Source organism: Ahaetulla prasina, chromosome 2, assembly GCF_028640845.1.
Source record: "Ahaetulla prasina isolate Xishuangbanna chromosome 2, ASM2864084v1, whole genome shotgun sequence".
Taxonomy (NCBI): domain Eukaryota; kingdom Metazoa; phylum Chordata; class Lepidosauria; order Squamata; family Colubridae; genus Ahaetulla; species Ahaetulla prasina.
The window spans coordinates 219,208,729-219,234,890 of NC_080540.1; the positions used below are offsets into that span (position 1 = coordinate 219,208,729).

At 37.8% G+C, this 26,162-nt stretch overlaps 2 protein-coding genes across 7 annotated transcripts in view; one reads left to right on the forward strand and one right to left on the reverse strand.

Annotated features, from left to right (window-relative positions):
• Positions 1-9,588: 9,588 nt before the first annotated feature.
• RPS6 (ribosomal protein S6) lies at positions 9,589-15,847 on the forward strand. The gene is made up of 6 exons (XM_058172568.1): positions 9,589-9,714; positions 10,011-10,142; positions 11,419-11,629; positions 11,980-12,126; positions 14,604-14,761; positions 15,701-15,847. Exons 1-6 carry the CDS (start codon positions 9,709-9,711, stop codon positions 15,794-15,796), a joined length of 750 nt encoding a protein of 249 aa, XP_058028551.1. The 5' UTR covers positions 9,589-9,708; the 3' UTR covers positions 15,797-15,847.
• A 1,161-nt stretch (positions 15,848-17,008) lies between these two features.
• Positions 17,009-26,162, reverse strand: part of DENND4C (DENN domain containing 4C) — a 75,071-nt gene continuing 65,917 nt past the window's right edge. For all 6 annotated transcript variants that reach the window (XM_058166265.1, XM_058166264.1, XM_058166262.1 and 3 more), the window contains 5 exons: positions 25,799-26,044; positions 24,337-24,454; positions 22,971-23,121; positions 21,799-21,863; positions 17,009-21,225 (listed from right to left, as the gene is read on the reverse strand). In XM_058166265.1, coding sequence (XP_058022248.1) covers positions 21,089-21,225; positions 21,799-21,863; positions 22,971-23,121; positions 24,337-24,454; positions 25,799-26,044 — 717 coding nt within the window. In that variant the 3' untranslated portion in view covers positions 17,009-21,088. The remainder of the gene's footprint in view (positions 21,226-21,798; positions 21,864-22,970; positions 23,122-24,336; positions 24,455-25,798; positions 26,045-26,162) is intronic.

Sequence of the window (26,162 nt, forward strand, 5' to 3'; positions counted from 1 at the left end):
TCGCGCCTGCGCAGCGGGCGGGGGAATGGATTCGCCTGTCATGTGTTCTTTTCTTCACCCGTTGGCCTTTCCCGGCCAAGCCTGTAAAGCGCCGCGGCGCGCGATTTTGTTATTAACGCGAAGCGGGTTTTTTATTTTTTATTTTTTATTTGTCACAACAGTATATATAAGCATAAACATGAAAACTATATAATATATAAGCATATATATGAGCATAAGTATGTGATAATTATATTAATTGGATATAATGAAAGGAAACAATAGGACAGGAACGGTAGGCACGTTTGTGGCAGGAGCCTTGGTCCATTGAGACGCCCTGGCTGCAATTGAAATCCGTTGAATAGGAATAGGAATAGGAATAGGAATAGGAACAGAACAGAATTTTTTATTGGCCAAGTGTGATTGGACACACAAGGAGTTTGTCTTGGTGCATATGCTCTCAGTGTACATAAAAGATACCTTCATCAAGGTACAACACTTACAACACTTAATGATAGTCATATGGTACAAATCCATTTTTTTTTTTAAATGTTAACGCAAATTACATTTTTTTCCCATGAGGTTTCCCAGCATCTTGTTCTTTGTGCTTCCCGCGACCTGAAAGTTGTTCTGTTCAAATCAAAACTATGGTTTCTTTTCTGCATGATGGGGGAGTTTAATTCCAAAAGGAACTGCTCAAAACAGTTAGGGCCTTTATGCAGTGCAAATGATACTTCAGAAGAGCATGTTTCTTATTGTGCGGAGGAAATGATAAAAATTTGAAACAATTCATTTGCAGGTTCAATGTATTTGAACTGCCAAGTTCATATTTTCAGCTGCTGCCTTGGAGATGGAGAACTCGCCCAAACTTCTGGAAGATGCCAGAAGCAGAAAGGGGAAATGTTGCTACTGCCTGCCATGACATGATGGTTTGTATCTAGAGGGAAATCTCTGGAAATAAAAATGCAACAAAATTTTATTTTCTGCCTTGTCATCCTGCCCCAACTGACTTATATATGAGGTGGCTATTGCATTCACAGTTGCACAGTTATTTTCCTGTCATAAGGGAGCATTCTTTGCTTCCACAAGGTCCTGGTTTACTACATAGAGCAAGCAGCTTCTTCAGCTCTTCCAATGAACATGAGAAATCGTATTATGTATTTTATTCCCATTCCAAGCTAGTAGATCCGATTCATCAGCCACCCAGAACAAAATGAAACAGGGTAATTCTGAGGGGTAAAAGCTAGTCCTCAGCTTATGACAGTCATATGATCATAAATCATGCGGGTTATTAAGCAAGGCAGAGGCACCTACATAATTAACACTAGTAATTAGCAGACTGATTGGGGCAATAGATTTTCCAAGCCCAGAAACCTGCATATAGAGTCCAAGAAAGATAGCTTCTTCCTTGTTTCTACACCAGAAGCAAAATGTCAACAGTTAATTCTGGAAGGTGGCTGTGATGAAAACATTTCTGCTTCTCACATTCTTCGGGTTCTAGAGGATAAATAATTTTCCATTTCTTCCATTGTGTATCTTGACATTGAGGTGAGCTAAACAGGTTTCAGCAAGTAGCAACCCCTGGCTTTTTCTGGACTCAAAAGTTAACTAACGCTAGTAGTTAGAGGAGAAGACACCAGGGAATTTTAGTGTAAATTAGATTTGGAAATTTTTGAAAATCCAGAAAAAATAGCATTGGAAGGCAATTTCCACACTCTCACCAAGAAAACTACAAAATTCTCAATTACCAGGAATTCAGCTCAATTTAAGGGTGTCTTCATTTTAACAGAGGGTGTAAATTTTCTCAGCATAACATAATAACAAAGGTAGTGACCAACTGCTCTAACAAATTTCCTGTTTTACAGGAAAAATTTGACACAAAAACATGATGTGTAAGAAATGAGCAGGCTCAACCCAAGGGAGGGGTCAAAAGCATTATCAGTCTTGAGTTCTTTGCCCCCACAAGAAATCTAATTCTAGACCAGGGGTGAAATCCAGCAGGTTCTAACAGGTTCTGGAGAACCGTTAGCAGAAATTCTGAGTAGTTCGGAGAACCAGCGAATACCAACTCTGGCTGGCCCCAGAGTGAGGTGGGAATGGGGATTTTGCAATATCCTTCCCCAACCACGCCCACAGAACTGGTAGGGAAAAATTTTGAATTTCACCCCTAGTCTAGACCATCTTGAATTCCTTATCTACCACCAGATTGCTTTGATTGTTAGTAGTTCAGATTCTTGTAGAGAACTCAAGCTTGCAATAAATCTTTATACCCATTTGAAATACTGGATCTCCTGATTTCTCTGGCACATGGCAAGATGTTTATCAATATTTTCTGGTTTGGAAGAAACTTGACATAAACTTCATAGTAATCTGGGAGTGCTATCTTCGTAGGTGTCCCTTGGACACTCCTGTTGTTTCAGTTCTTTTGAAAGCCACAGCCCTGGTGGCAATGCCATGCTGTCATGCAAGCTGTTAGTAGCAATTATTTCCATCTAAATTATTCAATTCTGTTTATATGACATTTTAGCATCTTTATGATAATAGGGTTTTAAAGAAGATAGGTTTTCTCTTGCTTTTACCATTTCACTGTTTAATGTTGAGTCAAAATGATTTTTTATTCTATTCATGGCATATTTAAAAAAGGAAAAATGAGACTGTCAGTTTAATCCTCTTCAGTATTTAATGCATATTAAATATTCATAGAGCAGACATCACTGACATAGTTTTCCTTATTTGAAATGGTAGAAAGCTGTGCATAGGAATGAAAGAAAAATGTCTCTGCTTTCCAGAGGATCAATTTCTCTCTTTTGCTCTCTCCCCACTTTTCTCTCCATTTCTCTCTCCCTCTCCATGTATTATTGGCTAACACAGGTCACAGGACAGGGAGAACAAATAAAATTGAATAAAGAGTACTTTGAATGTCTTGCTATACTTTTTATGTACAATTAGCTATAAAATTAATCTGCAGAAATTATGTCTGAGAGCAAGTTGTCCATGAAATGGGAGACATCAATGCAGAGTGAAGTGTGTGAGATTATTGTGAAGGGAAACTTATACTTTGTCCCTGGGTTGGGTTCATAGATCAATCTAAAAATAAAATGAATGGCTTCTCAAATTTTGTCAGATTGATTCTCCCAAATTGATCAAAAAGAAGCAGAAACAGATATGCAAATGTATATGGGGTGTGGGGGGGGATAGAGCGAGAGCGAGAGAGAGCCCACACAACAGTAAGCAGATAATTATTACAACTTCCAAATCACCAGAAGTTGATTTGTATCAGATCAAAACATTGGTCTGTCTAATCCAGCATTTGTACCTTGAGTAGCAGTGAAGCTTCAGACCTTTCATATGCCAATATACTATCTTCTCTAACTGTGGCCTTTCCCTTAGATGAATAAAATGTCTTCACATCCTTTTGCAGAGAGAAAGCATACTTTTCACCACCCCCTCAGGAACACCAGATACGTCTTAATAGAAAACAACAGAAAGTCACAAACTGGTCAGTATTCATTATGTTCAAATATCAGCCACATCTTATGGGTGGCATAGAAATTTAATAAATAATGACCAACTAGATAATTGCTTAATTAAATATAATAACTGAGTAAGTGGTTTCTTTGCCCATCAGTATGATATTCACTTATTCAGCCTCTTTTGGAAGAGATCGCAACTCTCCTAAACAGGGAGTAGGTTACACGGAGCCTCTGGTCCTTCTTGAGAATCTCTAGAGATCATATCACTAAAATTTGGTAGTTCATTTACAGATGGTAGACATAGAATTAAATTATAGAAGATTTAACTTGCCAAGGAAGTAAATACTGTCCCTCCAAAAGGGTGAACTTTTAACTTCTCGCTGTCAGGCCATAGTGAGCTTTAGCCACTTTTTATTCTCCCCTCAACTGGTCAGACCAGAACAAGAAAAAGTAACAAGGAGTTATTTCTGAGTCATTTCCTTTATTCTTCACTTATAGGTAGAATCTTGCCAGGCCAAAGCAATTGTTTTCATAACAATAGATATAATCTGGGAACAAATAGAAAGGAGCCATTTTATGCTCCTTCTTACTTCATGATGACCAAACTTTCCAAGCTGCAGTGAATCCGAACTACATACCACCACTTAACCCTATCTTAAACTGTGGGAATGCTCATGGATTGATTGATTTATTAAATATACATAGTTGCTTTATATACAGTACGGGTAGTCCTCAACTTACAACACAATTGATGTCTGTTGCTAAGTGAGATAGTTGTTAAGTGAGTTTTGCTCCATTTTACGACCTTTCTTGCCACAGTTTTTAAGGAAATGGTTACACTTGTTAAATTAGTAACATGGTTGTTAAGTGAGCCTGGCTTCCCCATTGACTTTGCTTGTCAGAAGGTCACAACAATTGATCACATAGCCCCAGAACACTACAACCATCATATGAACCAGTTGTCTAATATTTGAATTTTGATCATGTGACCATGAGGATGCTGCCACCGCTGTAAGTGTGAAAAACAGTACTTTTTTCAGTGCTGTTGGAACTTTGAATGGTCACTAAATGAAGGGTTGTAAGTTGAGGACTACCTGTAATTCTAGGTGGCTCACAACAAAACTAATAAAACAATCCTGTCCACCATATAAGGGGTATCATCACACCCCCACCGAGGTGCCACAACAGTAATCAGTTCTATATTCTGGCTCCTCTCCATCCTAGTCCAGTACCTGAGGGAAAAGCCTAATCTTCATGACTTTTCAGAAGCAGGATAGGGCCCTTCTGTATCTCAGGTGAGAACAGTTCCAAAAGACTGGGACAATCCCAAAGAAAGTGTATCTCTACAGTACCATCAGATGATTATGTTTAAGGGAAGGAATCTGGAGCACACTCACCTATACAACCCGGTGAGGTAAGCACATGCCACGCGGGACAGTCAGCCAGTCAGCTCTGGCAATAATGGCCCTGTGCCATTCAGTGTTTTCTTGCCAATGTCATGACCAAAACCGGCTTCACCCAAAGCAATCAAATCACTTTGAAGATAGGTGATTTTATTAGGCATCCAAATGGTGCAGGCACACTGGATTCCTGGCAAAGCTTTGTTGAGCAGCCCTGATCCAAGGCTGAACTGTAGCTTATATATTTAGGCCTTACGACATTGTAAATGCAAGATAAGGAAAAGGCCGATAGAATGTAAAATTACAGCATAATGTTGGAATGTTTTTGATAAACCCATTTGGGTGACCCGCTTATTATTTATCCCTTTATACTGGGTCAGAGTTCCACCTCTGTTGTCTCTGAGATATGGCAACAAACTATAAACTGGGTCATGGGTTTACTGGGTCATAATTCAGCTTGCTGTAGATATTTTATTACAAGGGCATTTTAAGCAGTTCACATGTTTGTGTCTGGGGAAAAAAATCCCATAGGTTTAGAAGGGAATTTATCCATGGGACTAGTGCAGTTAGCACAATATAGTTTAACTTAGGTAAAACATGGATTGCTCAGAACCGTATGAACCGCCACATTTTGGACCAGCTGTAGCTTCTAGGACAGAGATGGCTAACCTTTTACGTCACTGCATGCCGTCCTGCATGCTGGAAATGGCATGCTAAACCATCCCGCGAGAAATGCATTGCCACGCTGGCCTGCGCGCACGCAGGAGCGCTGATATCCGGAATAGCGGCGGTCTGTCACTCATGCGCAAGCTGACACCTGAACTTCTGGTTTCCGGCACACCCGACAAACAGCTGGCCATCGCGCATGCGTGCAATGTAAACCCAGAAATTTGGGTGCCAGCCTGTGCATGTGCGATGGAATGCCGCTCTACCAGGTTTCACTGCTCCCATGCATGTGATAGCCAGCTTATCGGCACGTGTGTGTGCACAGGAACGTGGTAGAGGAGCCACTGAGGCCACGCATTCTCACGGGATGGTTTCGCGTGCCACTTCCGGCACGCGTTCCATAGGTTCACCAACACTGTTCTAGGAGGTCTTCAAGGATAGTCCTGTGTAGAACTTTTTGCATTTGGGAAGTGACTTCCCACAGTCATTAAATGCCCAGGTAGCCACAAGTACTTTTAACCAGCTTGGTTCTTTGTCTCTACTACTAGCCCAACTATAGGTAGTCCTCAACTTACAACAGTTCGTTTAATGACTGTTCGAAGTTACCATGGCACTGAAAAAAGTGACTTTTGGCCATTTTTCACATGACCGTTGCAGCATTCCCATGGTCACGTGATCAATTTTCAGATGCTTAGCAACTGATTCATATTTATGACAGTTGCAGTGTCCCAAGATCATGTGATCACTTTTTCTGGCTTCCTGACAAACAAAGTCAATGGGAAAGCCAGATTCACTTAACAACTGTGTTACTAACTTAATAACTGCAGTGATTCCCTTAGCAATTGTGGCAAGAAAGGTTGTAAAATGGGGCAAAACTCACTTAACAAGTGTCCCACTTAATAACAAAAATTTTGGCCTCAATTGTCGTCGCAAGTTGATGATTACCTGCATTGACAACAGTACTAGAGGCCTTAAATATCCACTGCTTTGTCACCTCTTGCCATAACTTCTGTTGTGTGGTATAGAAAGAGCTGTTTTTAAAAGTACTCCAAAACAGAGCAGCGGTATTGTTATCCCAGGCTAGATTTCAGTTCAAAGATTTTACAAGTTTTTTTGCAGCAGTTATTAAGTGGCAATCATAAAATAAATCCATTGTTTACTTATTATAGGGCCTTTTTGGGCTGAGTGCCATGTGACAAGGGCTGGCCATCAGAACTTTGGAACTGGGTCATAACTAGTTTTGGGGGAGGCATCGTATCTTCAGATGGACATTTAAGCAATTGGTCATAGGTCGAGGAGTACCTGTATGTGGCATGGATGTGGCTACAGATAAACTAAAAAAACATTAAACCTCAGCTTTTGGCCTATGTAGCAATGATCAAGGCATATGGAAAATTGTAACTTGGAATACGAAAGGAATACATGAAAAGAGTATGAATTAACAAATTAAATGAAAGGAGGGAATATAGACATGAAGCATAGCTGTGCAATTAAGAAAAAAAAGCTTGATATTGTGGACTATAGTTGATAAATACATACTTGGAAGGGCTAAACCAATGTTTGTCAACCTTGACGGCTTTAAGAAGGGTGGGCTTCCAGACTGGCTGGAGTATTCTGGGAATTGAATCTTAAACCTGGTAAGGTTGAGAACCACTGGACTAAACTATATAGTATAATATTAATATAGTATAATAGAACTATAAAGTAGAAGAGACCTTGGAGGTATTCTCACATTACCCATCTTGCATCAAGGTGGGTCATCCTGAAAGGTTTGCTGAAAGGAACATAAATCAGAAACGAACAATGTGATATATGTCTCAGAGGAAAAAGAAGTGAATGATTGTGAATTATATAAACATGGCAATTTGTGTACTTTAGAAAAAAAGTGAAAACAGCTAGGAAATGGGTAGGTCAGGAAAACAAAGTTGAATACGCTTGAAACACCCACCTTAAGAAGTGTGTTTAATAAAGCAAAAAGAGATAGGATCAAAAATGAATGAGGGCTGACAGAATGTGCACTGAAAATTAAAGTGAGCAAGCACTGTGAAGGAAGTACATTGAAAAAATTTAGTTATTTAAAGGGCATGCAAAACAAATGCATGAAGAAAGAGCAAATAGGTGAAGAGGAAGGGATAGACTGAGAAAATCATGGTTGGATAGAGTTAATGATCTCCCCAAACAGAAAGAGATGAGTTTAAAGAATAAAAAGCACTGAATGTGATAATGTATAGGTGTGGTAAACACAGACCATTTGCAAATTTAAGGATGTATAGAGTGGTAAAGAGAATGAGATTTGTTTAAACCAGGCCTGCTAAATTGGCGGCCCACAGGCCACACCCCCTGTTCTGCAAAGGGAAAAAATGTCACAATACATCATGTGACGTGATCGGGTTTGACTCCCTGTTTTAAACCAATGAATCCCAATCTTGCTAAGTTGGACTTCAACTCCCAGAATTCTCAGCGATTTCCATGCTGCTGGGGATTTTCTAGGTAATTATAGGTAGCCTTCAATTTGCAACAGTTTGCTTAGTGACCATTCAGAGTTACAATATCACTGAAAAAATGATTTATGACCATTTTTTACACTTATGCTTGTTGCAGCATCCCTATGGTCACATGATTTACATTCAGATAGTTGACAACTGACTCACATTTATGATGGTTGCAGTGTCTTGGGGTCATGTGAACACCTTTTGCAACCTTCTGATGAGCAAAGTCAATGGGGAAACCAGATTCACTTAACCACCATGTTACTAATTTAACAACTGCAGTTATTCACTTAACAAAGGTGGCAAGAAAAGTCATAAAATGGGGCAAAACTCACTTAACAAAATTCTCACTTAGCAACTTAAATTTTGGGCTCAATTGTGGTTGTAAGTTGAGGACTATCTGTAACGTCACATATGAGGATGTTACCAATATTTAAAAACTTGGCTTAAGCTGTATCTCTTTTACTAATGCCATAATTTTATTGGCTCTCAATGTCCTACTTTTTTTCTGTACTTTATACTGTATAACATTCATTATAGTGATGCCATCTAACAGATATTTAAATATATCTATAATTTAATATATAATATATATTAATGCCATCTTTTTAGGTGCAATCTCTGACACTAAATTCCATAATTTAAAACGAAGTATTTTCTGTTGCCTCATGTCTTTCATTTGTTCCAGCTGTTGCCATTATCATTCAGATGATTAATCTGATTAGGACAAGCCACTGTGTTGTTATTATTTGTTTTGTGAAACTATTTCCTTATACTTTGCATTTGGTCAAGCCTGGCACTACTTTGTTTAAGAGGTAAGAGGTATTCCACTTGAAATATTATAAATAATAATATAAAGTTATAAAAGAACCATTTTGGTGCAGTGGTTAAGGCACTGTGCTAGAAATTGGGAGATGATGAATTCTAGTCCTGTTTTAGGCAGAAATCCAGCTAGATGCCTCATTCTGTCAGCCCTGAGAATCAGGCAATGGCAAACTTCTTCTGGAAAAACCTTGCCAAGAAAGTCTTGCCAAGAAAACTAGGTAGAGACTTCTCCAAGCAGCCACCAGGAATCAAAGGTATAGATATACAAAATAATAAAAATCTATCTGTGTGACTTCAGGAGCAGAACAGTCTTGCAATAGAGCCAAAGATGGAAAATATGAAACTGGAGTGTTTAAAATCCTCCACATTGGATTTGAATATTTGAAATATTTATATTTTTAATCTGATTATGATTCCTTTACTGAACGTTACTCTCTTAATTTTATATTTTTGTATGTGATAACTGATTTTCAATATAGCTCTGTAAGATTTTTTTCATAAACCTGTTAGACCACAAGGAACTTGCCTACTAAGTAACTCTTGATCAGTCCCACAAAGATATGCAAAGGAAAAAAACCCTCTCTTAAACATGCTTTTAGGGTAAAGCAAAAAAATCTTGGACGTTTAATTTAATTCTCCAGTCTTAACGATAGAAGAAAAAAAGAGCGCTAAAAAGAAAAGGCTATGTAACCCGGAAGCTCAGTTAGCAATTAACAATGATCATTCTTATTTTGCTATCTCTGCCGTCGCGCAGAAGTCGAACAAGCCGCTTCACGGAGTCTCGCGATATCCCTCGCAGCCTATGTGACGTCCGACTGAGCGGAAGTAGGGCCTCTTTTCCGTGGCTGACCTGGAGCGAGCGGCCGCGTTGGTGCCATGAAGGTAGGAGCCGAGCCTTGATTTTTTTTCTCTCGGGGCTCATAAATAATCATGTTGGCGGATAGAAGGCAGCCGACGGGGGGAGACGGAACATAACGCGGTCGTGGGAACGTCCCCGTCGAGGGGGATTGACACGGATTGAGGAAGGCGGGCGGGCGAAGGCGAGAAGCAATGGTGTTTTAGGCTTCCTTTGCAGGCGCTCTGTGTAAGGAGCTCGCCCCAGCTACGCTCCTTCTCCCTTGTACCTGGTGGGATCTAATAAGCTTTCCCTTTCCCCCGTTTTGTGCAATTACTTTTAGCTCAATATTTCGTTCCCTGCCACCGGCTGCCAGAAGCTCATCGAGGTGGACGATGAGCGTAAGCTGCGCACGTTCTATGAGAAGCGGATGACTGCAGAAGTCTCGGCTGATGCTCTTGGTGAAGAGTGGAAGGTAAGGCGTCGGTTCTCTTTTTTGGCAGCGGCGACGACGACGACTTTGCATTGCTAACTTTTACGGGGTTTCTTCCTGCAAGGTGGCATCATTACTATCGAGGGAACAACCCCCCCCCCTTGATGTGCCCTGGTCCACCAATCATTGAATGGGTTGCAAGCATTGATATGATTGCATCCAGAGTTCTCTTTGTGCTTGAATTCTGAGTTGACAAGTTTAGAACTTTTACTTAGAAGATAGGTAAATAAGAGTTCCCAAAAAAACAACATGTGAATAGGATCTGGGTGGTGTAATAGGACTCTTGGAAGTGTGGCTTTGGTGGGACTGGTGAAATGGCTTTCAAGAAGCAGATAGCTTGATCTGTCAACTAGCTCACTATTGATTGTCAGTCCAGCACTAGTGGGTCTAAGCTATGTAGCCTTTTGTGAGAAAAAGTATATTCAAAGCTAGGTTTCCAGCTTGCTGAGCTGGATTTTTTTTATTTGCATTTATATCCCGCCCTTCTCCGAAGACTCAGGGCAGCTTACACTATGTTAGCAATACTCTTCATCCTATTTGTATATTTATACAAAGTCAACTTATTGCCCCCAACAATCTGGGTCCTCATTTTACCTACCTTATAAAGGATGGAAGGCTGAGTCAACCTTGGGCCTGGTGAGACTAGAACCTGCAGTAATTGCAAGCAGCTGTGTTAATAACAGACTGCATTAGCCTGTTGAGCCACCAGAGGCCCTGATTTAGATTGGCAAAAGCTTTTAAGTGGACATTAGTTATAGAATTTTTCCCCAAAAGGTTCTTTGTCATCGTTATGGGAAAATTTTGGCTAGAACACGTTTAATAGTTTTGAAAAGGGCCTTCTAGCCTTGAAACATCAGGATCATCCTCAGTTACAAGATAAATTCCACTTACAGAAAAAATCCTGCAAATAACTGCAAATGGCTATCATCAAGTACCTTGTGATTCTTGATGAACATATCTTTTTTTTTTATGTACACTGAGAGGATATGCACCAAGACAAATTCCTTGTGTGTCCAATCACACTTGACCAATAAAAAATTGTATTCTATTCTATAATTTACTATTTTTTGTGGGGGGAATACCCTGTTTGTGCTGCTTATCTGAGTTAGGATCCTCAAGCTGAAAAGGAACAAGTTTAATAATCACAGTGGTTAAAAGTGGGGCTATATTATTGTCCATTGGTATTTGAAGTGAATGATAACATGCAGTTATGATTTATGAAGTGCTTCTGAAAAGTTTAAATTGCTCCTTTTTGTAGGGATATGTTGTCCGCATTAGTGGTGGCAATGACAAACAAGGCTTCCCCATGAAGCAGGGTGTCCTCACTCATGGCCGTGTCCGATTGCTGCTTAGCAAGGGCCACTCCTGTTACCGTCCTAGGAGAACTGGAGAAAGAAAACGCAAATCTGTTCGAGGATGCATTGTTGATGCCAACTTAAGTGTCTTGAACTTGGTCATTATAAAGAAAGGTGAATTATTCATCTGTTTTTCATTTGAAGGGGCAGCACGTATTAGTGAGAATTTGTCTCGGAAGAATAGAAAATATTCCTAAACGTTTTCACTTTGGGGAAAGATTGCCAGCTTTGGTCCCGGACCATAACATTGGCATATAGTGGGGCGTTACCTAAAGGAATAATATGACTTTTGACAAGCTAATAAAAATAATAAAATATTTTCAGGTTCCCTCTTACCTTTTTTTAAAATAATGCTTGTTTTGTAAAGGATAGCATTCAGAAGCCATGGGCTGATTTGTGATGAGGGATGATTTTAGGCATACATTTGCTAATAATATAATAGCACCTATTTGAAACTTTTCAAGGTGAGAAGGATATTCCTGGATTGACCGATCATACTGTGCCCCGTCGCCTTGGTCCCAAGAGAGCTAGCAGAATCCGAAAGCTGTTTAATCTCTCCAAAGAAGATGACGTCCGTCAGTACGTTGTGAGGAGACCGTTGAACAAAGAAGGTAAAAAATTGGAAGTAATACTTTAGCTGTTTTGTCAAGAGGGAATTACGTAGTTCAAGTAGTGCTTTTCTGCTGGTCCATTCAGAGTTTTACAGAAATCAAAGGAATCCGAGGGTTTGAAGGAGGAAATATGATAGCTAAATGAAAGTGTACTTAGTTTTCTTTTTACCTTAGACTTCTTAAACTTTGATACATCAAATATCCTTGTTGATGTGCACATGTAGGTACTGTGTTTCCCTGAAAGTAAGACCTCTCTGGATAATAAGCCCAATCGGGCTTTTCAGATCATGTGCTAAAATAAGCCCTCTCCCGAAAGTAAGGCATTTGAAGCACCTGCGCAGCCATTTCCTGGGGAGGGAGAAAGGGGGGAACATGCCCTACACGCCCCACATGTACCTGCCATCCAGGCAGAACGGTCTCATGGAGGCCGCTCCCGCAAAACCTAGCTACCATGCCCCTTCTCTTAGTGGCAGCTGCAAAAAGCGTGACTTCTGGTGGCAGTGCCAGAACTTCCCAGGAGTTTTGCACCATGCCATTGGCCCAGCCACGCCACTGCGACCGGATGTCCTATCACTTGCCTGCCGATGCCACTCCCAGCCAGACCCAGCCAGAAGAGCAGCCTATTGATAAGTGGCTGATCGGCGCTGTCCTGACATGTCCCGATGCCTTGTTGCAATCCTGGAATACGCTGAAGTCTCGGAATGGGCCGTTCTGTCTTATTTTCAGGAAAACACAGTATATTTAGGTATATATCTAAATTTATAGTCAGTTGCTATGCATTTTTCAAAGGTGGCATGCAGTAGCTTTTTAGAGCAGAAAAATTTAACTAGGTATACAAGGTTTCTGCACCTACTGCACTGCAGAAAATTGTATCTGATTAAATCAGTAAGAATTTTTTTCTGGGATAAAGATTGCACTTGAGACTAAAATGTTTGAATAAAGCCTGACATTTACTGTGATTACTCTTTTATGATCATTACAAATCATTCTCCCTGGTTTAGCATAGTACATTGAATCCATGATCAAACTGCATTATTGGTTCGTGATTTCTGCATTTGATCCAGAGGTCTTTATCTGCACACGAATGTTTGAGATCTATTTCAATTATAAATGTATTTGTTTCTGATTATCTTTCAAACTAGGTTTAGTCGAGGTAGTCCTTACTTTATAACCACAATTGAGTCCAAAATTTCTGTTGCTAAGTGAGGCATTTGTTTACAATCTTGGTGGCCATACTTGTTAAGTGAATCACAGCAATTAAGTTAGGAATAAGGTTGCTAAGTGAATCTGGCTTCCCCATTGACTTTGCTTGTCAAAAGGTCACAAAAGGGGATTCTGGGGCGCTGCAACCATCATAAATACAAGTCAGTTGCTAGCGTCTGAATTTTGATCAGGTGACCGTGGGGATGCTACAATGGTTGTAAGTGGAAAATGGCTATAAGTCACTTTGTTCAATGTTGTTGTAATTTGAACGCTAATGAACTGTTGTAAGTTGAAGACTATATAAGGAGATCCTGCATAGTTTTTCTCAATTGTAATACACATGAGGAGCGAGCGCTCAAAGGTTCTGCCCAAGAACATGTAATTAAACCATGAGTTAGAGGACTTAAACTTTTGTCATCTACAAGTAATCCTCAACTTAAAACAGTTCATTTAGTGACCGTTCAAAGTTACGATGGCACTGAAAAAAGTGACTTATGACCAGTTTTCACAGTTATGACCAGTTTGAAGCATCCCCATGATCATGCGATCAAAGTTGAGATGCTTGGCAACTGGTTCATAAAACTTGCTATGTCCCCAAGGTCATAGGTCCTCGACTTACAACCCTTTGTTCAGTGACCGTTTGAAGTTGCAACCATATCCAGGGTCACATGATCCCCTCTTGCAACCTTCTGACCAGCAAAGTCAATGGGAAAGCCAGATTCACTTTAACAACCGGGTTAGTAACTTACCAACTGCAATGATTCACTTAACAGCTGTGCAATATAGGCCATAAAATGGGGCGAAATTCACTTAAATGCCTTGCTTAATAACAAATTTGGGGCTCAATTGTAGTCGTAAATTGAGGACTACCTATGCATTTTTTGAAGAGGAATCAGATTGAATTTTGTGCCCACCAGTTTGCTAGGACAGGTTATGTGTTGCCCAGTACATCTTGAATTTCCCTTTCACCTATTTCACGTTCTGTGGATTATGTGAAATTACGCATTTGTATCACATTGTAGATGGGAAGACATATCCTTAATGATCAGCTAACTTATCCTGTGTAGTTATTTTACTTGTGCATTACTGTGTTAAACTGTAGACCAGGGTGTCAAACTTGCGTCGTCACGTGACGTATCATGTCTTTTCCCTCCTTTGCTAAATAGGGTGTGGCCAGCATCTGGGCCACGAGTTCGACAGCCCTGGTATAGACCATCAGCCTCAGATTTCCAATAGCTATTCATTTGTTGACATACCTGTCTTGCCCATCTTAGGAAAGAAGCCAAGGACCAAGGCACCCAAGATCCAACGTTTGGTGACCCCCCGAGTCCTGCAGCATAAGCGCAGACGTATTGCTCTAAAGAAACAACGAACTCAGAAGAATAAGGAAGAGGCTGCTGAGTACGCCAAGCTTCTGGCTAAGAGAATGAAGGTCTGCTTTCCTATATATGCTTGGGGAAGGGAATTCTTTGGTGGGAGGGTCATGTTCCTTTTCATGTGATTCTTGAACATGAAGCCATGTATCTTAGACAGATAGCTCAGTGCAGAATGTTGATGAGCTTAAAGCTGAAACTGGAGGAAATAATTGGCTTATAGGACTAAACACCCACACGTGTATAATAGGTGTAATTGAGTTTATACGTAACATGTATGTGAATATTTATTATTCCACAAAGTGATGGCGGGGGGGAAGCCATCTACTGGCATGGTGAAATATGTCCCAACACATGGAACAAATAAAATAAGTTAGGTCTTTGTTCTAACCCATCCCTAGCTATTTTAATCCACAGGCAATTGAGGTTTTAAACCATACAATTGGTGCATTAGTGGAAAGATCAGTTTCTTAGTTATCCCTATTTACAATGTTGGCTGTGTGATTTTGAGCCAGGCCCTCACTCAGCATCACTTGTGTGGTATGAAGAGTGAGTGGGTGAGGGTGAACAATAGATGGTGCTAGGAATATAAATATAGTACAATTTTACTGTACAGAATCAAGCCTGTTGCTTTCACCTAAAAATGGTTTACACTGCTTTAGGGAAATATTTGACTTTAAATATTGGGGAACAAGGAGATTGTTGAAAGTATTTCATGTAATAGCAGAATTTATGGACAGGAAGATGAGGCTGGGGAGATATGTTTTGTTAAGACTGTTGGTGAGTTTGCAAGGTGAATGTAGTTGACATTTCTGGCCACTGCTTTTAATGTTATTAGAATATGCTTACATATTTGGAAACTGACAGCTACAGATAGGAGTTTCTGCTATGGTGATAGAAAGGAAAGTGCTTGCGACTTCACACAATGAATTTACAGCATTTAAAAAGTTGAGATGCAGTTTTATGCTAATATGTAATATTCTTGGTCCCTTTTTCAGGAGGCAAAAGAGAAGCGGCAAGAACAAATAGCTAAGAGGCGTAGACTTTCTTCTCTGAGAGCTTCTACATCTAAATCTGAATCAAGCCAGAAGTAAGCAATGAACTGTGCTCCTAAAAACGTTAAAATAAAGTTTTTATGATCAGAACGAACTTGATTCTACGTTATCCTTTTTGCTAATTCCTGTCAGTTTAAATTATCACTTTAATGAACAAATGGTCAATTTCTGCTTGATGCAGAGGTTTCATTTTTGTATCATTTAGGGCTGTGATGATTTTGGCTTTTCCTTGCTCAGCAAGTGACCACTTCACAGTGCTTCGTAGCGCTTTCTTGAACAGTTTCTAGTGTCAGCATATTTCCCCCAACAATCTGGGACCTCATTTTACTGATATCAGAAGGATGAAAAGCTAAGTCAACCTTGAGCCGGTTACGATTGAACTGTTGGCTGTGGGCAGAGTCAGCCTGCAATACTGCATTCTAATTACTGCGACACTGGCATACGTAGGGAACATACATTTAATTTTAGCTTTAAATCTCTGCTAAACAGTACCTCCTTCACAACACAAAAGGCAGACATGAGAAGGTATATCTGTATACTTTTATTTTATTTTACGATAATATTAACAAGTGGTTTCTAAGTTACTGAGGGTTCCTATACAAAAGTAATTTTAAAAAGTTGAGATGCAGTTTTATGCTAATATGTAATATTCTTGGTCCCTTTTTCAGGAGGCAAAAGAGAAGCGGCAAGAACAAATAGCTAAGAGGCGTAGACTTTCTTCTCTGAGAGCTTCTACATCTAAATCTGAATCAAGCCAGAAGTAAGCAATGAACTGTGCTCCTAAAAACGTTAAAATAAAGTTTTTATGATCAGAACGAACTTGATTCTACGTTATCCTTTTTGCTACTTCCTGTCAGTTTAAATTATCACTTTAATGAACAAATGGTCAATTTCTGCTTGATGCAGAGGTTTCATTTTTGTATCATTTAGGGCTGTGATGATTTTGGCTTTTCCTTGCTCAGCAAGTGACCACTTCACAGTGCTTCGTAGCGCTTTCTTGAACAGTTTCTAGTGTCAGCATATTTCCCCCAACAATCTGGGACCTCATTTTACTGATATCAGAAGGATGAAAAGCTAAGTCAACCTTGAGCCGGTTACGATTGAACTGTTGGCTGTGGGCAGAGTCAGCCTGCAATACTGCATTCTAATTACTGCGACACTGGCATACGTAGGGAACATACATTTAATTTTAGCTTTAAATCTCTGCTAAACAGTACCTCCTTCACAACACAAAAGGCAGACATGAGAAGGTATATCTGTATACTTTTATTTTATTTTACGATAATATTAACAAGTGGTTTCTAAGTTACTGAGGGTTCCTATACAAAAGTAATTTTAAAAAGTTACCACCGTTTTATCTACAGGAAATTAGGTATTTGTTAGATTAAAACAAGCATACAGCTGACATCGTATTTTTACAACAGAATTATAATTATTGCATTGGTAATAGAAAACTCTCCCATGTCAGTCTTTTCTTTCCATATTGCAAATGCATAATGAAACATTCCTAAAGAAACACTCGTGCATTTCTCTTTGATTTTAAATCCTCTCCCTTTTTATATTTCAACTATCTACAATGCAGGATAATTTCCAGTTTCTCTTAACGGTGCTTGGAAGATTAAAAATAAATGTTATCAATTAATGTTGACTTCAAAGATGATTTTTGCAAGTTTTCCTTAAAATATTAAAAGCTCGGGGATGTTCAGTGCTTCATTTCTAAATTACTAGAAGCTGTAAAATATGTTTTCTAACATTACTTCTATGAAGATGTGATCAGTGGTCAAGAGTAACATGCATATTTCTCTTAATATGTATCTTTTCTAAAGCTCTGGATATCTAATGCATGTTTTAGAAACAGCTCTTTTTAAATTATAAACTTAATTTTTGAAGCCAGATATAGTACAGTGTTTTAGATTATGCAGATTAGTCAATGAGCATAAACCTGTCGCAAATGATTTTATAGCAAATCTACTTTATAAAATACAGTTGAAAATGGGAAATAGCAGCTTCATTGTTAATTGCTCTGTTAATTTATTTTTTTTACAATAGAGGTCTTAATTTATCTGACAATGGATTTTTCAGTCTGATGCACATTAGTGACATCAATAGTAGTAAGTTGTGTGCAATTTTATATTCCCATATTTTTCCCTCTAACAATTAAATAACTCTGGACTGAGTTTTTACATGGCATTTGAGAGCAGATGCTTTCCACATAATCTCATTTAACTCAAGACTTGTTTTAGAGTATAAATACATAAGGTTGCCCTGAGGGATATTTTTCTACCCCTCCCCAAAACACATGGATTTCCAAATATGTATAAAAACTGGCTGTACAAATATTGTACTATTATTTTATAATTCTGAATACGTGCCTTTTGTTTTCAAAAGTATTCAGCCACTGAAATGTTAACCTTTGATTCTGTGAATAACAACAAAACACTTAAATAAGTCCCACGTATTTCACTTAAGATATTAAATAATACCTACATCAAAGAATATTATGAGATCCCAGAATTTGCATAATCACTAACTCTTCCTGTGTGGCGTCTAATATACATCCAGTAAGGGCAAAATTGGCTATTCCTCTATAGATAGTAAGAGGGGATCTGTGTCTGTACTTGATTTCAAGAGCAAATTTGGAAATAGCTTGTGATTAGCGAAACCTCAATTGCAATTGGATCGCCACCTTTTGCAAAACATTGAAACACTGAATATTCTTTTGATCTATACATATTTATATTAAAATAAGATCAAAGGTGAAATATTCAAAATGCACACAAGCTTTGGTATGAAGCCTACATAGTATTAAATCCACTGTCATGGATCTAATTAGCAATCATTCTAAATTATACTTTGTTGACTAGTTTATTGGGCAGTTGGCTAGACAACCTTGGCAAGCGCAAGATTGTTGAATGCTTGATAGAAATTGAACAAAGATTTTTGGTCAGCAATGCCCATTTAGGGATGCTGGAAGATTTCATTCCATGACCCCATCATGGAATTACATGTTCACTATCCTGAGAGAGGCGATTCCATTACTTGTTGGGATGGTAAGCATGCTGGAAATTTGGGAGCATGAGAACTCATGAAATGACTCATGGAAGATAAGATCTACAGTAAAACACCACAAGGCAAAATGACAGGCCTGCTTCTCACCTGGCTTATCTTTTGCTTTTTTCTAGGTGTGTGTTGGGGGGGGAGGGGATATTTAAAAAAATCTAGGCTGCTTATATTTGCTTTCTAAAGGTGTTCTGGAATTTTTGCAGGAATTCAGAGCATTTTTTTTTGCAAATAAGAATGGTACTGTACTTGAGGATGGCATATTCCTTTGCGCCAGTATCATATTTAAAAAAAATTAAAAATAACAGTGGATATGGGGATACAGATGGGTCCCACACTGGTGCTCCAAATGACAAAATATTTGTACTTCTGGATTTGTACTTCAACAGTCAAAATGTCTTACTGTGTACAAGGCTAACAGCAGTTCATAAAAACAGTTTTGAATTTTGACTTGTATTAACTAATTACAGAGGCATCAAAAAGATTACCATTAGTTAAACATGCAGTGTTTTAGGGTGGCCCACGTTGCTCCCAATGACAAATATAAACTATCAGTTAATTTATAAATGAAAAAAAGAAAACAGTAGTGGTAAATAGTTTTCATTTTTAAAAAAATCAAGAGCATTATTTTTGTCCTTAAGATATAATTGTTATAATGTAAATATGACTATAGAATTGTGTTTCATAAGAGGTTTATTAACATAAAATCATGCGTAGATGAAAAACCCATTGTATTTGCAGATGGACATAAGTGATTCAAAAATTAAAATAGGTATTTGTACAGAAAGTGTTAACACCCTAATCCCCCAACACTTCCTTGAAAGGGTGAGACCAGAAAGTAATACAATGGAAACTGTTTTAAACAGTAACTTTTAAAAACATGGAAATTGCTTTAAAAACAAATTTCCAAGTATTTTGAAATGTGGCTTAGAATATTTTTTTTAAAAATGCTATCACATCAGATTGTTCCAAAAAGTGCAAAATGTTGTGTTCTGTGTAATGTTGTGATAATTTCACTCTGACAAAGATTTGCAATAGTTTATCTCCAGCAGTACTACTAAAGAATGAATAATATGGCAAAAGATAGCCTTGAGAAGTCATGATCAAGAATGCATTTTGTATCTAAATCTGAATCAGTTTTTAAAAATCATAATTGTTTCTTGGTGAAATTATTGAATGTGCCCAAATCTTTATTACAACACTGCTTTAAATGAATAACTGATGTTGGAGATAAACCCAGAAATTGTCAAGAAAAATGAGGTGTGAATATAATAAGCAGGGAAATAAAATATTTTAACATTAAAAATTAGTATTTTCATTTTCAGTAAATTCATCTTCAAGTGTATGAGTATAAATACATTTAACACAGACGTATTTAACTCAGCCAGTGCAAAAAAGATACATATCCCACAGGTTAGAAAAAATAAGCAGGGATGGGACATTAGTGCACTGAAATTTTAAGCTCTGTCCCATATATATGTATATACATATATGTGTGTATACATATACACACACATATGTTTGTGGGTCTGTGTATTTGGATATACACAGACCCACACATGCAATTTTCTATGAATGCTAAACGTGAATATTTCATGCCCATTTATGTACCTTTGTTCATCTACTCTCAGTTTTCCTTTATAAAATAAAGCCTTAGAGCCACTCCGGGTAGACACCCATCATTGCTTCAGAAAATATGTACAATTAAAAAGGTTACTATGAAAAGAACAAACAATAAGCTTTACACAGTCAGGATAAAGGTTATAATTTTTGTGTGAATTGGGACAGTGATGGCTTTTAAGAGGCCCACTTGCTAAAGCTACAGCCTATTCTTTTGAACGAAGGGAAATAACTGCATTTCATAATGAAAATGTACATGAAATATGTACATATAAATGTAGTAGAATTTCCTCCATACATAAATCAATCTACTCTTGAGCTAGAAATCTAGTTTGAGCTAGAAGGAACAAGTCTTTAATAAGAAAGAAAGTAAATTGATGTCCCTTTCTTGTCATTCTTCACTTCTAGGTAGAAGGAAGGAAAAGATTAAATAGAGCATGGTTGAAAGTTAACTGTCAATTTGATTATTTTGAGTTAACATATTTAATTCATGAGCTGATATAAATATCAAGTGTCACAGAACAATATTACTGACTCTAAGTGGATTGCACACAGCAGTTGTTCTAACTAGAATTCTGGAGCTTGAAGCAAAATTTATAAATTCCCAGTTATTTCTCCTTTTTTTTCTTGGTATGTCTTCCACAGTAGAATCTATATGAGAGGTGCCCCAAAGCATTTTCTGCACCACTCTACACTGTCACTGGGTGGAGAATCAATCTTTTCCATTTTTTTCAATACTTCTGCTGGAAGACTTTTATATGCAGCTCTGTATTCGTTGTCAAAGGCCTCTGCAAACAGGAAGACAATTTAAGAGTCGAGAAGCACAGAAATTGTACTTCATGAATTGATTTTTCACCCTTTTATTCCCCCGCAATTCAAAATCCAAACATATTTTATGAGATAAGATACATCTCTTCACTCTTGGTTTGCTTGTCCAAAATCCCCCTGTGGTGGTTAAAAGTGGTGGATTAAGTATGATAGGTCAAAGTCTATTTGAAAACTCACTGGGTAATTTCAACAGCCAAACATACAGGCCAACCCACTTTGTTGGGAAAAATTAAGAATATTGAACTCTTTGAGGAACATGGCTATAAATCAAATAAAACAAAAGTTAAAATATTCAAAAAACAAAACAAAAACCCAGCCAGTTTTGTTTGTAATGCTATATATTTTTAGTATTGGTTTGAATTTTTTTTAAAAGCAAGAGTATAAACTGACAGCTAGTACTCCCCTGTCTTCCAGGAGAATGAGTAATTTTTGGAGTAAATCTGAAGTTTTAGCCCATGGATCAGTGAAACATGCTGCAGATTTCCTATCAAACAGAGATGATGAATCATGTTACAATAGATTGACTTCCTTACCAATATCAATATTCTCTCTTCCAAGGGACACCAGGGACAAGAAAAGGATTTCTCTGTAAAAACTCCTGTAAAAGATGCATAGACATTTAGAGAAGTTCAACCCCTCCTTACAAGGTTAGCCTATAGCAGTGGTCTCCAACCTTGACAACTTTAAGACTTGTGGATTTTAACTCCCAGAGTTCCTCAGCTGGCAAAGCTGGCTGAGGAACTCTGGGAGTTAAGTCTTAAAGTTGTCAAGGTGGGAGACCCCTGTCCTATTGGAAGGAATTTATGTTAACTTTCAGGTGAATTTCATTAATCAAATAGTCTCTAGCCTTTTTTCAATAAAAATATTCACATTAGTGACTAATTTTAGAATAAGCATGCAAAAATCCTCTGAACTCTCTGAAGAAATATTCTAAAAGTACCCAGTTATTAGTATTTTACTGGCAGAATTCTTTAATGTCTATAATTGAATCCTTTGTTTCCAGTTGTAGATTTAGAGCATAAACTTTACAATCACTACACACTAATTCTTACATATTCCAAGAGGGTAGGACCAAGAAAAAAAAGCATTTAAAATTAATTCCCCACAAAATTAGATTTTCAAGTAATAAAATTGACCTATTTGTTTCTCATGACAAATTGAGAAGACAAATTGTGTACAAAAACATATATATAAACATGTATATATTTCTCTCTCCTTCCAATGGATACAAATAAGGAAAAAACAGGAATATGCAGAGAACAGGGAGCAAAGACAGATGTACAAATGAGGCAAGAAATTGTACAGGTATTCTGAAAAGGATTAAAACAAGAGGCCAGCAGGCCATTCCAAGCATAAATAACTCTTCAAGGCATCTTGATTATGGATGCTACACAGTTATATGCACCTCCACTAATTTTACTTCTTTTCAATAGCTGTTCTTGTCTTTTCAGGTGTTATATATGCCACATTCACCTATAATGGGTTATCTGGGGGAAAGACCTGCTTCAAATAAATGCTATTTGCACAGGCTAACTTATTACTGTATCTCTGGTTATCTTTGCTCCATACCAAGGAAAGCATCTACATACCACCTAATGTGGCAAAAAAAAAGGACCCAATGGACAACTGAATGCTAAACATACTCCTAGGGATGTATGGAACTTTTCAGAGTTAACATTCATATCCAAGTGGTGATGCCCTTTACCTTTGCCGTTCCTTCCACTTAACTCTCTGCACAAGGAGATTAATAGGTGTAACAACATCATTGTGCTGAATGTTCAGTTTGATGTTTTCAACTAAAGTGCTTATTGCTTGTTCCTCTTCAGAATTGACTGAGGGCTTCTTTTCTGCAGAATCTAGAAGAAAATAAAGGTGTGTTGTTGTTTTTTTTAAAAAGTCATGCAACCCCAAAAAACGTTGCGCAACAAAGACATGAAGAAAGATAAAAGATAAAAGTGGCAGAACTGAGAGATCCGAGATGGACAGAAGAAAAGGGCAAGGAGGGAAAAGAGGAAAGGAAAAACTAAACACAGTTTTGGTAACTGGAAGAGTAAAGATGATCTGACATTTAGTACTCGATACCCAGCACTAGATAGATTATGTATGATAATAGTTAAAGACCTATGCAGCATTTTAAAGCTTTGCACAATATTTTATGAATGTTGTATTCTGCTGAAAGTCAAATCCATGAGGGTGATTCCCACTGCATTTTTACAGTAAAAGCGGATTTGTTTTCTAGGTGCTGCAGCAGCAACAGCAGCACAGATTTTATCAAAACATGCATATGGTCAAAATCTTTTCAATACGAAGAACTATGCAATAAAATCAAAGTTTAGTCTCAGTTTTAGGGGGGGAAAATCAATAACAGTAAGAAAATCTTATTTATATGGAAGACTTTCTGTGGAGAACCAAGTCTTATGGCATCAAAATCCTATTGCGTTTATTAAAGTGGAAGCTGTTATGACTGTACTGGCACATATTCCGGCTGTACACCGCCCTGAGTCCTTCGGGAGAAGGGCGGTATAAAATTCAATAAATAAATAAAAATAAAATAAATAAATATTTTTTTCTTTGAAAAGTTAAATGCTGAGCTACGCAGTGTACATTATATCTAGAAATACCTAACACTGCAGAATTGAAAATGTTCTCCGCTCATGAAAAAAAACTTTGTCCATCTACTAATTTATGAATAGTTTTTTTTTTTAGGACATAAAAAAGACATTTTGAATAAAATATCTGAGGGAGATGGGCAGTTAAGAAATCAAAATAAGTAAGTAAGTAAGTAATTAAGTACCCTGTTTCCCCCAAAATAAGACATCCACTGATAATAAGCCCTTTTGAGCACATGACAATAAGGCCAAGCACTTATTTCAGGGTTCAAAAAACATTAAGACAGGGTCTTACTTTCGGGGAAACATGGGTAAGTTAAGTAAGTAAGTAAATGAATAGCTTGTTTTTTGTCATTTGGAAAAGTTGGCCTCAAATATGCATAAGTAAATAAATATTTCAGAATTTCTAATAACAGCAAAGAGTTTTTGTCTGGACAAAATTCTCACAAACATTTTACTCACTGTAATTTCTCCAAGATACATATAGTGGGTCCCCGGGTTCTTGGTGAAGATTGATGTTGTCCCATAGTAGCTGTATGTACACTAGCTTGCTATCTTGAGACAAGTTGGTCAGAGGAAGCTAGAATGGAGGAAGCATACTTTTTTCTTATCCCTTTACTACAGACTGAGAATCCTGCCAACGTTCAGCAGCACCAAATACACAAATCCTACTTTCATTATTTTTCTACAAAAAGGAAACAGATGCTTGAAAGAGTTTGTATCTTCCAATTTAAATCAAGCCAAATTCAGGAGCAGGAAAAGATTTGTTATCAACCTAACTGCAAATGAAGGACTCTTTATAAAGCAGGTGGGGAAAAGCTTTTGCTTAGACATACTTTCACAAAGAACAGTGTCATAGAGTAAGAACCCACCTCCTATATAACTGCACTTTTAACTTTAAATGTTAAATAATTAGTTAAAGCTGCTTTAATGCATTTTGCTTTTGCTTTGTTCTTATCGGCTTTTATTATTTTTATAAGTAACTGAGGCAGCAAAAATTTTATTTATTTATTTATTTGGTTTTTATGTTGTTTTTATTACTTTATAAGCAGATATATCTAATGCTCCTTCCTCCTCCTATTTTCCTCACAACAATCCTGGGAGGCAAGTTAAACTGAGAGAGACAGTGACTGGCCAAAGTCACACTACTGGCTTTCAGGCCTGAGCTGAGAGTAGAGTTCATAATCTGATTACCTCAACAACGAAAACAAACTGGCTCTTCCAGTGACAGCATGATCAATCCTTCTAACTTACTCTTCTAACTTACTCTTAAGCAAATCTCAAAAGGATTAAGGTATTACTGTTCTCTCTCATTTTAAATCTTAATGTGAGCATTTACAAGTTTAAGAATTCATTAATTTTCAGTAAACAAGAAGAAAATGCAAACGTCCCTTCTGCTTTATTCCTCCCGCCCCCGAAACCAATGGGACAAATCTTAATTTTGACCTTTCTATCAATATTTTGAATGGAAAAAGAACATAATGAACCATTTGTTCTGGAAAATAAACATATAAACCTCTCCCACAACCCTTGAACTGGATTGCCCTAATATAGTATTTCACAATCTCAGCAAGTTAAAAATGTATGGTATGCTGGCTGGGGAATTCTGGGAGTTGTCTGCACATTTTAAACTTGCTAAAGTTGAGAAACGTTGCTCTAGGGTTATGAAGTAGAGTCATTCTTTTTTCAAAGTCATTTCACTTCAGTCAGTGGCATCTGTTAAAATTCATCCCAACATATTTGATTTTGAAGTGCAAATGCTTCTCCAGATATATTCATTCAATACTGTCGGTAGAGGTGGTCATTTCCAGAATGAACAAAGAGGAAAGTAATCAGTTTTTAGTTGTTTCTCTTACAAAGAACTGTGCCTTTCCTGCAAATATTAAGGGTCTGGACTTGCTTGTGATGCCAACATGTCACCTACCTGTGTTCCATTATTGCAGTGTTCAGACGTTAGAATGAGACCAGGCAAGTTACTTGGGAGGTCCAGGCGTCGGAAATACCATACCAAATTCCAAAAAATAATGGGATGCTGATTGATGAATGTTGATGTGTGAATTACTTGTTCTCCTTCATTCTCCAACAAAGATTCAAGCTCCTTCCGGAGAACCAATGGGCTCAAATAGGGAACAGATACAGGCAAAGGATTTGTCCTTTTTGCTAAGGGATCCTAAAAACAGCATCAACGATCATTAGTGAGCAAACAATGCTTTATCACTTCTCCCAGCTTCTCTCCCTAATAAAAAACTCTCAATAAACCTCTGAGCTGCATTAACAGGAATGGCATC